At 43.7% G+C, this 15,924-nt stretch overlaps 1 protein-coding gene across 3 annotated transcripts in view; it reads right to left on the reverse strand.

The window, feature by feature from the left end:
* Positions 1-5,909: 5,909 nt before the first annotated feature.
* The window catches only part of LOC119649421 (GMP synthase [glutamine-hydrolyzing]), a 103,677-nt gene continuing 93,662 nt past the window's right edge, over positions 5,910-15,924 (reverse strand). For all 3 annotated transcript variants that reach the window (XM_038051565.1, XM_038051574.1, XM_038051581.1), the window contains exons 12-13: positions 6,211-6,402; positions 5,910-6,155 (exon numbers count right to left, since the gene is read on the reverse strand). In XM_038051565.1, the coding sequence (XP_037907493.1) occupies positions 6,054-6,155; positions 6,211-6,402 (294 nt within the window). In that variant the 3' untranslated portion in view covers positions 5,910-6,053. The remainder of the gene's footprint in view (positions 6,156-6,210; positions 6,403-15,924) is intronic.

Here is a 15,924-nt window from a genome sequence, read left to right on the forward strand (position 1 = left end):
CTCACATTTTCGGCCTTCGTGACCGAGGCACGGATTTTGGAGGCCTCACCTAATTAAACCACAGAGAAATCTGTGGAAGACAGGCTCTCCACTTCAGTGGAAAACCTACACCCGGTGTCTACGGCGCGCCCAGCCAAAAAGGATAGTACAACAACTCCCTTAATGAAAGGAACTGGAAATCTGACTACGGCCGACCGGTCGATGACACTGTTACTTAACTTTTCTAAAATGCGGAAGGCTCGGCAGAAGGAAATTTCAGCCGCAAAGGAGAAGGGACTACAACGACAACGGAAAGCACTGCGAAAGAAGGTAACGTTTCTTGAGAATGAGGACATGGATGTTGCTACACCACCAAGTGTGGCGATATACACGCGCGGAAATTTCGGTGGAAGGTGAGGACAAGCTGATAACCGCGGTGAGATCCACACTGAACGCAGTCGACTTTTCAGTTCAGTTAGCGGCGGTTTTCATATTAGACTGCACTTATGGCTTTTAGTTAATCAAATCAACCTACAACGTGTCAAAGCTTCTTCCTGTCTACTGACGGCAAAGCTCGCAAAGTTGCAGGACTGCCCTTATATACTTCTGGTTCAAGAGCTATGGGTTCGTTTAAAAGAATCTGTGGTATTGTGGTATGTATCAGTCAAAAGGACTAGGATCTTCTGCGATGAAAAATCCTTGATACCGAGGACCTGCGTTCTGATGTCAAAATTGTTAGAGGCAACCATGCTCAGACAATTCTGTTCCCAGGACCTTGTTGCGGGCAACTTACAATACCAGATTAATGGTAGGAGGAGAAACGTTATAGTTGCCTCTGCCTACGTACCCTATGATGGCGGCTTGGTCTGATTATACTTCATGTCACCTCCTCGTGGTGTCCGCTGGAAACCGTCTTCGGACGGGCCAAGAGTGTGTACGGCAACTGACGAGGATCGACTTGTCTGCTGGTCATGTATTATTGGCAAGTAGATCTGGCGGGGGGATGGACCGAAGCAATAGCGCGGGGATCGTCCGCCCTGCACCGGAGAAGGTGCTAATAGGACCCCAAGCCAAGGTGGAACAGCATACGCCGAGGGCTGCGTGGCCAATGGGGAGCTTGGTCTTTAGTATGCGAACTCTGAATACCTTGGGCACCTTCAGTTTCAAATAAGACCCTTTTCCTGGTGGCCGGGCCAGCTACGGTGGATATTCTTACCGGACTACTCGTGGCACCAAGACATGGGCTCAATTCTCAAAAAACAAAATCAAAAAAACGACGATAGAAGAAGAGGGGGTGATGCCAGGCGCATCATCGGAGGACAAGCTCCAGTCAGGAGACAGTAGCCGTCGAGAGCAGTCATGTTACAGAAACAGCATGGTTGTGCCGTGGCTTGATGAGATTTATCGGAGCGGCATCTCTTTAGGATACGTACCGCAGTCCTGGAGGCGCGCACGAGTGGTTTTCATATCGAAAGCGAGCAGGCACGGTCATGAGTCAGCGAAGGACCAATCAGCCTGACCTCTTTCGTGCTGAAGACCCTAGAGCGCGTACTGGACATTCACTTAACGACGATTACGGAGAGAACGCCTTTCTCTAAGTCCCAGCATGCCTACGTCAAAGGAAAACCCACCGAAACCGCCCTCCACGAGGTAATTGGCACGGTTGAGGGATCGCTGTAGTACAAGCAGTTTACCCTAGTTGCCCTTTTGGATATAGGGGGAGCTTTTAACAAGGTAAGCACCAACGCCATCAAGAAAGCCTTGATCGATCTCACGCATTGGATTATATCCATGCTAAGTACCAGGATAATCCAGTCGGATCTGGGAGGCAACCACTTGACCAGAGCTGTGAACAGAGGCACGCTCCAGGGTGGCGCCATCTCATCGGTGCTCTGTTTAATAGTAATGGACAAAATTTTACGAACATTGGACAGCAGCGGGGTGAAGATGGCCCCGAGTATGCCGACGACTTGGTGATATTAGTATCAGGGATCATTCTGTCCATTATGAGAGACATCATGGAAGGAGCGTTGCGAAAGGTGTCCCTATGGGCCGCAAGATGCGGACTCACCATAAACCCACCCAAAACGTAACTGATGCTATTCACCACCAAGACAAGGATACCTGAATTTCATCTACCACGACTGAATGAACAAAGATTGGTTCTTTCCTCTAATATAAAGTATCTGGGTGTAATTCTTTATCCAAAGCTAAATTGGAGATTGAACATAGAACTGAGGGTTAAGAAGGCCTGTATAGCAAGAAAATCTTTGGAAAGAAATGGGGTCTCTGACCGAGGATTGTTCTCTGGATGTACACCGTTGTAGTGCGTCCGATCCTAACGTACGGCTCTACTGTATGGTGGCAGGCTTTAAAGAAAAGGTACAATAGCATGAAGCTTAATAGGATTCAAAGAACCGCGTGTGCAGGTGCTACGACTCTAAAGATCCGAGCCAACTGGACTTTGCCTCCCTGCTCCCATAACAACAGTCACGGTCTTAGGAGTTTGTGGCATCAAAACGCCGCACCAAAGCGCTAATTGGGCTCCTCGGAGCGGCCACTGATACCTACCTACCCTACCCTGTGATTCTTTGTGCCCTCTGCCGACGCAAGAACTAAGGGATCTGGTAATGTATGTAGAATCAAGTGGCCTTGAACTTTTAATAGGTTGTGATGCGAACGCTCAGCATATTTGTCGGAGCAGTAGCAAATGCAATCCTAGAGGAGAGAAGCTGTTTGATTTTATCACTTCAGCTGGTTTGATGACGTGGCGTGGGGTACGCCCTTACGTTCGTGGAGCCAAGAAGAAGTGAAGTAATTGACCTAACAATTTGCACTTCAAAGTTGTTAGAGTTGATTTGAAACTGGCGAGTACTAGATGAAGTCGCACACTGAGATCACCGTTACTTAGAATTTAGTCTTAGTCTTTAGGCGAACAGCCTGTAATATAAAGACGGAATGGATTGGACGAAGTTCGATGAACTTCTTGGCGACAACTTTGAGCTCCCTAGGCGACTAACGACTCCTTTGGCGATAGAAGATCAATTGAAAACTCTGAATCGTACACTTTTAGAGTGCTTTGAAGAGGCTTGTCCTATTTCCCGAGGCCAACGTGGTAAAACGGTTCCATGGTGGAACCGAGAACTACAGAGAAGGAGGAAATCAAGCAGACGATTTCTAAATCGTGCTTGCAGCAATAAAGATGAAGACTGGCTAAACTTCCGGAACTCACAGAGTGAATATAAGAGGCTCGTAAAACGTTCGAAATGAGACTCTCTGAGAGCGGTTGGTACCAATGAAAAAGCGAGAGCTGCTATACTATTATTTGAACACTTCATACCAGGTGGTATGGATGGCATCTACCCAACGATGCTATAGAAGGTTATAGATCACTTACCGCAAATTCTAAGAAATATTGGTAGAAGGTGAAGGCAATCATTCATACCAAAACCTGGGAAAGATGACTATTCTAATCCAAGGAAGTTCAGTCATATCAGCCTAACATCATTTTCGCTGAAATGTCTGGAGAGACTGGTTGAGCGTCACATTCGCGAGAAGGTACTGAAGTCACACCCCCCAAATGAAAACCAACATGCTTACCAATGTGGAAAATCCTGAGTCTGCGCTTCATTCTTTGGTTTCATGTTGCTATCATTAGGCCGATGTTCGCTTATGCATCCGTAGTGTGGTGGGTTAAGATGAAATAGAAGAGTTCTCGCTGTAAAGAACTGTGGGTCTGGGTATCACCGGTGAGCACCACATCCGGCGCAGTTCTGAATGCATTACTCAATTTGCTGCCCTTGGAATTGTTTATTCAGAGCACTGCAATGAAAACAGCTTATAGACTAATGCGATTAGATCTATAGGAAAACAATGGACGTGGGGGGCGCAAAGCATTGGAAGAACTGAATCTAGTTTCCGCAATGCCTTCCAATTCTCAGATCCCCATACATCTGGTAGAAGATATGATGTTATCTTGAAACGGAGAGGAAACTGGGACGAACTACACTGATGGCTCAAAGACAGAAAATGGTTCTGGAGCAGGAGTCTACCTCTCGAATAAAAACGAGAAGTGGGCTTTTCCTTTGGGACAATACACAACAGTCTTTCAGGCTGAAGTTTATGCGATCCTAAGGGCGGCAACCTGGATGATTGACGAGCGGTTGAAGGGCGGGCGCATCGCAATCTGTGGCGACAATCCATCTGCATTGAGGGCGTTGAGTAGTACTTTGATCACTTTAAAAATCGTTCAGGAATATAGAAACCGATTGAATTCTGCTTCTAGATTCAATACCGTGGATTTACTCTGGATACCTGGTCATTGTACTGTAGAGGGAAATGAAATCTCGGATGCCTTAGCAAAAGAGGCTTCAGTTTTCCCCATGCCCGGATCGGAACCAGCAATTGGGGTGTCGGTAGCATTGGCTGGTGCTGCTATCAAAAACTGAGAACAAGATTCCTGTATTGACAGGTGGCGAAGCCTTAATGCTGCTAGACAGACCAAACCCTTCCTGTCAGAGCCAAACAAACATACTGCAAAGTTTATCCTGTTGAAAAGGAGGAAGACTTGCAGAATTATTGTGGGCATTCTGACTGGCCATATGTTCAGAATAGGAATTATCCAAGATAATAGGTGTCCATCCTGTAATGAGGAAGCAGAATCCACGGAACTATGCGAGCGCCCCGCTTACTTACGCATCAGACAACAGATTTTTGGTGCTGATGTGCTCCACCTGCTGCAGATAACTCCATATCCACTAACGGAAATCCTGCGATACATAAACGAATCCGGGATATTCCGTTAGATGGGGGAATCGAGTACCATAGACCACTAAGGTCTGAGTGTTCAGAGGCTTTACCTCTCCCCCACCTCAAACACACACACAAGTGTTAGAAACAATTTCTAAAAGTACTAATCAAACTCGTTCATTTGATACCGCACACGATCTTATTCAGTGAGAAAAATGTACGCCCCCTTTTCCCACATTTGCGGAGACCACACCCCCCTTAAATTCGACATAAAATGGCGCCACTTACTATGTGTGAGGGGATTCACATACCACACCTTCCCACCAATAGGTTCAGCCGTTTCCGAGTAAATCTGTAGGAACAGACAGAGAGACTAACAGACATTGAATCATTTTTAACAACGCTTTTTTCACAAAACCTCAAAAATGAAGCGCCTGTGTTGCGCCTGTAACCAAGTCAAATTGACAAAAATGTTACCGTTATCATCCACTACATTCATTGGTTTTCTCAAATGGGCCAGATTCTATACATTTTTTGGCTGTCCCCTATTCCTACTTCCAAATAAGTATAATGAGAAACAAAAAAATTTCTACCAACATCTGGCTGATGCAAAATACGTTGGCAGCTTTCAATTGACATGATCTACATTACGTTGGTAGCTCAGAATTGAAAAAAAAGCCGGAAGTTGAGGGGGAATGGCAGTGTAGTAAGACAGGACAACAACGTCGGTGGGATCAGCTAGTGCTATATAAAACTAGTAAATTCAAATCGGTTTATATCCATATCATATAAAATTCGGCATTAAATATTTTCTTCTGTTTTATTAATTTAATACAGAATAGGATTTATCTGACAACTCTCAACTTTCTCGTACCTGATGCGAAAAAACAGTAAAAACACAAAATATAATAACTCATCATAATTGCAATTGATCTTTTTTTAACCACATTCATGTTTTCTGCCCCAACTAAACTGAATGTTTTTATTATCTTCATATCCTTTTTTCTAACTTTTCTTTACACTTCCTAGTAAGCGTATTCTTGGTGCAAATGCTGTGTATCTGTAAATACTTCAGGGTACTGATTTTTCAGATATAATATTTTCAATTTTATAGTTTGTTTTTGATCTATATATTCAAATCGGGATTTTCATTCATGAATAATATGTTGCAGCGAAAAAACTGATGCACATTATCCTTTAATTCCCCAGTATTTTTTACAGTAAATAGAAATCGTTAGTTACACTTTACTCTGTCGGTAACAGCTTGTTAGCAGCAATAGCAATAGGATTTCATAAAACACAGGTTTGAAACTAGCTTTAGATCATCATTCCCATTCAGTTGTGCCGGGCGGTTTTGGTGTTAGATCGTACAACACTCTAGAAATTCCATCCACAGCTGCGATCTCTCGAACCATTTTCTCAAGGATCTAGTATGAAATATTTTTTTTTATTATACACAGATAAATATATTAGCATACTTACATTAATCGGCAGTGTATCAGAACCTGGCAATGCGGGAACACCCGTCATAAAATCATTTGTTAAGAACGGACGCAAAACAATTGACCGTGCACAAGATGGGATACGATTTGCTGGGTCGCGATCAAAATGAATTGGTATTAGAACAACTGGCAATTGCGAGATTCGTTTGCTGTGTCCAGATTGTTGCAAAATCTACGGATCAGAAACAATATAAAAAATATATAACAATTATTAATCTTATATTGACATATAATATAGCGAAAGATTCCACTATTATTTTTCTGGCGGATCGAGCGAAGTTATTACCCCACTCTGTGCTCTTCAAATGATGGCGTTCTAATTTAGTTAGCTTTAAGATTACTTTTCAAAGAAAACTAACGAAGAGAGTGCACTTGATTGTAATATAAATCTAATCATATATTCCTGAACTATAAGATCATATAAAAGATCTCCAAAATTATCCAACGAATGAAATGTGAGATCCAAGCGACGAAGAGAATAAGAGCGATGAAACCTTGACTGAACCTGGTTGACCAGAAAACGAAAGCGATCTTCATAACTTACCGTAGAAACAAAAAGCCGATTACTTGGGGATGACGATTGTCATCAAACTAACCTAAGGCACGAGTGTACCTAGAATATGCTTGTGCAAAGATAATAGATGCAATAATGTTCCCGAATGTTGGCGGGCGGAAACCAAGTTGGAGATTGCCTATAGCTGGAGTGGTGTGATCGTAACGTTTCATTGCTCGGGACTCCCGAGCGAGGGAAGAAACCTTAAGGAGGCATTGAAGTGAACATGAGCCCGGTAAAGGAGGCGGAAAACTGAAAGGGCCAGGATCACGAGGGTCTAAAGGCGCGAAGTAATACCTAAATGGTTTTTAGTGGGTGCGAATCCCCCACATGCGCCAGCTCTATCTTCGACGTTTACACTCGACTGAGATCGAGATTCTGCGATTTTTCGTGTAGTATTAAAAAAGAAAAAATAGCACAGTACAATTTGACTTTAACTCGTATATATCTGAACTAATGTTGAGCGTAATGTTAGCCCTAATCAGTGTTAATCGAAACATGTCATTTCATAGTGATTTCTAAAAGTGACATGATTGTCATGGATGATATGAACGCAAAAATGGGTTTTGACAATATTCTGCTCGACAATATGATCCCAATGCATGGTCTTGATAGCTGCAGCAATAACGACGACAGATTACAGATTTCTGTAGCTTTCATCACCTCATCGATCACATCAGCCGTCGGTTTCACAGTTATCTTCTAAATATGCGTACCAAAAGGGTCAGCCACATTTTTCGCGTAGTTGGCAGGTGGTGGCGACTTCAAATTTCGCACTGTGTCCTAATCCGGTGGTGTTAACGGCTGACATAATGTCGAGCACAGTGTCGCTGGGGAGTCTAAGAGGCTTCTCAAGACTTGCACCAAATTCTTCGCGATTAGGGTAAAGTAAAACGAGAATCAGCATCCAATCGAACTGTGGGCGGTACGTTGTTATAAGTTGGCATTTGAAGCCGAGGTGCTTGCTCACCTCCAAGAAAAAGGAGGATTTAACTGCATTCCCTTGTCGATGATTATAACTGCCAGCACACCAAAGCGTGCAATGCACTCCCGACAGAGGGCCTTAGCACAAGATTGTGCAGTAATGTCTTCCATAGGTATCGCCTCAGGCCACCGCGTGGACCTATCGATGATTATGGGACCTTACCTGAAAGCGTAAGGGTCTTCAATTAAACCGAGATGAATTGTGCGAGAGCCCTTGGTGGACCGAGGGAACACGCCTACCTGTTCCCTCGCTTGCTTCGTATTCTTGAACTTGTGGCATGCGATGCACTATCTGGCCCAAGAATTAATGCCCTTGTTCATGGATCGTCAGCAATACTTTGCAATGATTAATTGATTCGTTCTTTTCCTCGGACACCACCTTGTCGTGATGGGGGAGCCTGTAGTATGTTACTACTACACTAAGGGTGTCCAAAAACAAATGAAAATGGAAGTAGTGGATTGTAACTATGCAAGTGGTAAGGAGTCACAGACTTCGAATTCACCCGCGATTTTGAGAAATCAGGTCGTGACCGAGGCACCGATTTTAGAGGCGTCACCAGAACCCCTGCGGGGGAATGTATTGAAGACAGGCTCTCCACTTCAGTGGAAAACCTACACCCAGTGTCTACAGCGCGGTCAGCCAGAAAGGATAGTAAAGGAGCTCCCGTAATCAGAGGAACTGGAAACCTGACTACGGCCGGCCTGTCGGTGATACTGTTACCTAAAGGCTCGGCAGAAGGAAACTATAACCACAAAGGAGAGGGAATTAAATTCTTGCTTGTCATTTTTTTCTTCCGCTTCTACCACGAAAATGCATGTAGCCTGGACCGTAAACCTGGGAAGGTTCCCAGTCGACGGCAATGGAAAACACTGCGAAATAAGGTGAAGTTTCTTGTGAATGAGGACATGGGCATTGCATCCAGAGAAATCGGAAACAAAATGCGAAACTGTCGGTGAGATGCACACTGGACGCAACAGGCTTTTCAGTTTGCGACGGTTTCCACATTAGACTGCACTTATGTCTACAAACATAAAGGTTTGCCAAACCTCTTCCTATCTATTGGCAACAAGGCTGGCAAAGTTGCAGAGCTATCCTTATATTACAAGAGCCATGGGTGTGTAAGGAACTAGAAGAAGAAAGGAAGACTTCCAGCCTGTGCAAAGTCCTTAAAAAGGATGAGTCGACCAAGTTAAACTCTCTTAGAAAACCAGATGGAACTTTCAACACTTGAGTTGAGTCTGTACAGGCTCTTTTCGAAGTACACCATCTGGGAGAGTATATGTTCGAAGTGATGAAAAGAGAAGAGTCCTTTGAACACTTCAGCTCACCAGGGATGGATGGCACCTATCCAGCGATGCTAAAGGAGAAGGAGAAGAAATATAGGCAGTCTTCATACCTAAACTTGGGAAACATGACTATTCAAATCCAAAGAACTTCAGACAAATCAGCTTAACATAATTTTTGCTTAAATGTCTGGAGAGACGGATTGAGCGTCACATTCGTGAGAAGCAGGTAAGGTTGAACCCAATAAATGAAAACCAACACGCTTACTAGCGATAAAAGATGAAGGATGAAGCCTTATACACCTCGATGCTCATCCTGCCGAAACAAAGAGGGAAATCTGATTTCCGACAGAATGGGCATATTGGAGCGATGGGTTGAGTATGTTGATGACCAACTCAACAACTAAAATATTGGCGAGTTAGAGGTCCGGCCAACTGAAGACGACGGACAAATGCTGCCACCACTAAGCATAGAAGAAACCGTCCGTGCAATCCATCGGCTGAAAATCAGGATCCGAAGGAATTACAACCGAATTAGGTTAATATCGAGACGACCAATTACACCAACCAGTTCATCATCTGATGCTCAAAGTATGGGAAAGCGAATCAACGTGGCATTATCTGTCCCATACATAAAGAGCGGATATCAGCTATCTTGGCCAAATAGCCCCATAAGCCCAGAACATCATTGCAGAAAGTGATTCGCGATGCCGATGTAAATGCGAAAGGCACCATCCGCTTCAAGTCCACCCAACTATTGACCTACGCTAACGATATTGACATTATGGGAAGAACAACCCGAGATGTAGTCTATCTCCATCCAAATCGAGCAGACGGCGCGAGATCTCGGACTGCACATAAATGAAGGCAAGACGAAGTACATGCTGGCAACGTCAGCGCCAAAAAGCAAAGAATGGACAACATCGAATCGCACTGGTCAAACGAAAACAATAAAAATAGGTGACTACAACTTTGAGACCGTTGAAAATTTTTCCTGTCTAGGGTCGAAAATCACAACCGGTTGTTGGCAGGCAACAGAGTCCATTTCAGCTTACAAAAACTGATTCGCTCGAAACGTCTCACCATAGGGTCAAAGCTCTTAATGTACAAGACTATGATATTGCCAGTCCTTATGTATTCCTCGGAAACCTGGGTTCTTAGAAGAAAAATTGCGAACTCTTGGCCGCGTTCGAGAGAATAATCTTCCCAAAAATGTTTGTCCCCTACATGAGGATGGACGGCTCAGTAGCCTACATAACGACGAAACCTATGAGCGATACCACGACCGTTTGGTTATGGATAAAATCCGGCTCAACAGCTTGCGTTGGATGGCGTAGGAGCGAGATGGAGCGATGGCGTAGGTCAGGACGCCAGACAGCTTTTAGGGATATTGAATTGGTGGACCTCGGTGCAAAGCCGGGGTGTCTGGAGTTCCTTATTAAGGCAGACTTAGACCGGATATCGATTGTTGCGCCGTTGATGATGATGATGATGTCGTACCGTTACCCGAGTACTTTTTTTTATAATTTCAAGAAAGATTCGAACAGAGGCCAAATCTAAGCCAACAGTGGGCTCGCAAATAGTGTCCAAACAATTGAATGTGGCCACAGGACTCAACAAGCAAGTGTCGAGGAGATCTGTATGACGGACATTCAATTAACCAAATGGGCGCAACAGACTTAAAGACAACGTGTGACTCCTTTGCTTTTCCAAAAGAACATCCGGGACTGAATGAATGACATGCGAACTTCCTGTTTACGAACGAGTCATGAATACAGGTGCATCCGACGCCCAATTTCCAGAACGACCAATATCGTGAGTACTTCCACAATACAGTGCCCAAACTGACTACATTTTGCCCAGAAGGGAGTGTCCGTTAATGGTGAATATTATAGGTAAAATGTTCTCCTAATGGTTTCACAATGAAGGAATGTCTGTACACTAATATGATGTTACCAAGAACATTCGATATTCATTTGATTAAAACTTTCAAACACTTATGTAATGGCACATTGGCTTTCCTTCTCTTTGGAAATCTAACAAGATAACACGATACATGTACACTGACTGCGGAGAAACACAGAATATGTTCCAAACACTTCATAATCATATATATATATATATCATATATATATGGCGTACCAGGTTTATCCTCACCTGAGTTGCAAACGTAGAGCTGCATGCGACCAGGCGCGTGTCATGGGTTGCGGATAATGACATGATCCACCGGGTCAGCTACGAATATCGCATGTTATGTACTTGTATACAAGATTTTAATGGGACGCCAGGGACACGAAGACAGTACCCAACACGGTTAAGGGTCGTTCAACAACACCAGAGCGGCTCTTCGCCCTTGGATGTTTTGGCGGTTATGCCGTCAACCACCAGGGACGGGAGACCTAGGCGTCGTATGGTTTGGACGAACCAACTTAACGAATTTATCGTCCGCGCCCATTACCGTGTCACGGATTTGGAACGGAATCCATCAGGGTACAGACATCGACTCCATGACGCATTCATAACTCGCTTCCCGGAACTAAGTCATATTCCGGAGCAGAACGCTGTGAATCAATACCGGGTGATAGTGAATAACAACCGAGTTGCCTTACCAACTAGGCAACAAATCTTCCAAGAGGTTTCACTTGAGCTCGGGCTGGAGTCATCAAATTATCGGACTAGTTAAAGGAGTAACACAAGTACTCCACCTGTAAGGCACTCCATGAATCCAGTAGTCAGGGGAAGCTTAGTAACTGGGGATGTCGACAGAATTTATAATGAAATTTTGACCGCATTCCAGGTCGCATTCGCAGAGTATGCTGAGATTCTCCCAGACGCTAGGCCAAAGATCCCAAAACTGAAGTTTGCAGATAGAATTTTGGCTGATCGTTTGGCTAGCGAGACTACTGCTACAGAGGTCCACAGCCTGATCTACGTTGCAGCTGCCACGGTTATTTGTCTCCATAACCAACATCTTAGAGCGAATAACAGAGGTATGCGCAGAGGGACTTTACCGTTCTGGGTGTTTCGACTAAACAAAAGAGTCGAAAAGTTGAAAAAGGAGATTGGTCGTGTGACGCAAGCACTCCTTGGAAATCCATCACCAAGAGTGCACAGATGCGTTGCCAACAACATTGGAAACTACCATCTGTCTAATGATATACCAATCAAAGAAATCCTCGAGGTGCTGAAGCAGAAACTTGCGGTATGCTCCAATCGCATCCGTAGGTATCAGAAAAGCTTTCAGCGAAGGACAGACAACACCTTGTTCTTCCAGAACCAACGGGGATTCTACAAAAATCTCTATAGGTGTTACGGAGGGCTGTGTTGTGGATGGTTTCAGTCTTCACTCCCATCTGATTGTCAGAGGTGATTCGATTTAGTAACTCAAATAGGGAAAGTAACCTCGATCTGGATCAGGCAGAAGACTTCTGGAGCGAACCCAGCCGTTGCAATTTAGAAGCAGCGTGGCTCCCACACTTTATGCGTTCATGCGAGGCTCTCCCCGAAATGGCCATGCCTGACGTAACTGAAGTCGACGTTGAAGCAGCCCTTAACAAGGCAGGTAACTGGAAGGCGGTAACTGGTAACTGGAAGTTGACAATATTCACAACTTCTGGCTGAAGCGGTTCAAGAACACTCACAGGATATTGGCAAATCAATTTAATCAGATGATTGTCGATCCTGATTTATTTCCACCATTTTTCACCAAGGGGATAACTTTCCTCATCCCTAAGGAACAGGGTGCCTCTTGCCCTTCAAAATGTCGATCACCATCTTGTCTTCCTAACATCTACGAGGTCTTCACTTCGGTTCTGCGCGCGAACATCTCAAAACATCTTGATGTTCATAAATTGACAGCTGAGGAGCAAAAAGGATGTGCAAAAGGCTCCCTAGGCTGCAAAGAACAGCTTATAATCGATACGCTAGCTGTAAAGCAGGCTGTCCATCAGAAACGAAATATCTCGACAGCCTATATCGATTATAAATCAGCCTTTGACTCCATATCACATTCGTGGTTACTACAAGTGCTACGGTTGTACAAAATCAACCCAAATGTCGTTCTACTTCTGAGAACAGTAATGAAGAATTGGAGCAAGAAGCTATCGGTATCCTCACGAACATCAGGAGAGATACCAATCAGGCGTGGCATTTTCCAAGGCGACTCTCTAAGCCCACTGTGGTTTTGTTTGGCTTTGAATCCACTATCCCATCTTTTGCATGAAAGCAAATACGGGTTCCAAGTCAAGCATGGCATATTGTTGAAATGTACATTAAGCCATTTAATGTACATTGACGACATCAAATTGTATGCCAAAGTCGAGAACCAACTTCGCTCCTTGCTGGACATCACCATCCAATTCAGCAGGGATACCGGTATGCAGTTGGGTTTGGAAAAATGTCGCATAAAAATAATTGTTCGGGGAAAACACACCGACCACGAAGGATACAGCCAAAATAACATCCGAATTGAGGGTATGGATTCGGACGACGTCTACAAATACTTCGGCATATTGCAAGAAACAACACCTGCTGTGGCAATAATCAAATCTAAGCTGCTAGGGGAATTTGAACGGCGTCTGGATCTTGTCCTTAAAACTGAGCTGTACGGAAAAAATAAAATCATGGCCATCAAACACCTTCGCAATTCCCGTCCTTTTATACACTTTCGGTGTGATGCAGTGGAGTAATTCGGATTTAGAATCTGTCAATAGACGGGTAAGGGTAGTTCTTGCAAACAACATGCACAATAGAGCTGCCGAAAAATTGAGGATCACTATCCCACGTCATCAGGGAGGAAGGGGGTACTTGATTTAAAAACGTTGCACTACAATCAAGTGCATTCTCTTCGTGAGTTTTTCTATGAGAAACAATCCTCTAGCCAAATACATCAGGCTACCGTCATGGCAGATAATAAATTATCTCCTTTGAACTTGAGAAGCAGAGAATGGGATCCCATGTCGAATGTTACTTCAGTCCAACAGAAGATCGACATCTGGAAAGAGAAACCCATTCATGGAGGTCATATAAAAAATTTGTTGTTGTCAGGCATTGACATCGAAGCCTCCAACAAATGGTGTACTTTTCTATGAGACCGAAGCATTCCTAACTTCAATTCAGGATGCTTCGCTCCCAACAAAAAATTATGAACGGTACATTCTTCACGACTCCTCAATCACCAACTCCAGTTATAGGTTATGCAACTGTGAAGAGGAGACCATCCAGCACATAACATCTGCGTGCAGGATGTTGAGCAGTACCGAGTACACCAATCGTCATAACTCCGTCTGCTAGATTCTCCATCAAAACCTTGCGTTGAAGTATAACTTAGTGGCAATCTACCATCCTTACTATAAGTATACTCCGCAGAGGATCTTGGAGTATGATCGGGTGAAACTACTGTTGGGATCACACTATTGCCACTGACTACAGTGTTAATCATAACAGACCCGATCTAGTTCTGCTTCTGAAGGAAGAACGAGCGTGCTTTATAATCGATGTATCCGCAACTACGGCCCCTTGGCAGACGATATGAAGCAGACTTGGAGACTACAAAAAATCGAAATAGTCCCAGTAGTAATTTCAGCGACGGGATTAGTCCCGCAGAACTTACATAAAGCGCTGAAAACGCTCGATGGAGATGCAAAAAGCGGTTATCCTTGTAACCTGTGCTATAGTCCGAAGAGTTCTGTCCGGTAACAATCTGACCTAATGGGTTTCAGGCTTGATCCGCACTGTCTTCATATAAGATCCATGTCTCTGTAGTGTAGAATCTCCTCGTCATTGGCTGAAGTGTTTGCGACAATCGGGATGTAGTAATACATTTTTGCAAGGTCGCACACACTTTGTGTTAAAACGCATCATCGCTGTGATGCGAGCCTTTGAATGTTGGCTTCAGCCCCTTCCTTAGATTGGTCGCCCCTCGGTCCGGTTGGGCGGGAAGAGGGTCCGTGGGCTTTTTTTTTAACTATATATATATATGAAAATCAATGTATGTATTTGTGACCCAGATCAGGGATTCGATAGAGCCAAATGGCGAAACCGATCACGACGAGCCGACCCCGCTTGTGAACGGGGGAAAGACTGAGGAAAAAGAAGAAGAAGAATGTGTGTCCTTTATAGGCTTTGAAACGGTAAGAGATTTTTCCCACGTATTCGGGGGAAGATTGAGCTGTGTGTAATCAAAATGGAGAAATTGGGTGTGCATTGCCAAGTTCTCAAGTTGCAAAATGAAACACGTACAATATGCTGGGCCAATAGAAAAGTAAAACTGCTTGCGTTACATGCACCACCCGAACCATTATCAACATTGGTTGTAGGTGGCATAAGTCAATCAAAACATTTTTTGCCAAATATACGGAAGTAAAATTCATGCTTCCAAGACATCGTTCGGTGCCACAAATATCGTTCGCGAAACCTATATGCCGACTTCCAAAGTGCAGAGGCAAATTTATCATCGAGTTGGATCGCTACTACCGTTGCCTGACGCAAATTACCGATTTCTTCAAATTTATTTCATAGGAAACACACGATTGTTTAGAGCTGCCCTTACTTATTTTGAAAGCAGAATATGTTGGGAGTATACTGCACAAATTTCAGACCGAAATTGAAAATATTTACCAAGTTACAGCAAATAGAGTAATAAGTAAGTATACAGAATAAGAAAACGTTTAAATTTTTGCTTTCAGATTACTACAAATTGAGATGTGCTTCCCACCAGCCACCCACTTTTTTTATAGAATCCAATTTTAACCGTAAAAAACCAATACAAATAATTATCAAATTTGTCAATTGAAAATTTGATATCAAATTCAAGACCACGACAATAACAAATCAACCTTTTGAAAATATTACATTTATTTTTATTGCCAACAA

The sequence above is a fragment of the Hermetia illucens genome, chromosome 1, assembly GCF_905115235.1.
Source record: "Hermetia illucens chromosome 1, iHerIll2.2.curated.20191125, whole genome shotgun sequence".
In the NCBI taxonomy this organism is placed as follows: Eukaryota; Metazoa; Arthropoda; class Insecta; order Diptera; family Stratiomyidae; genus Hermetia; species Hermetia illucens.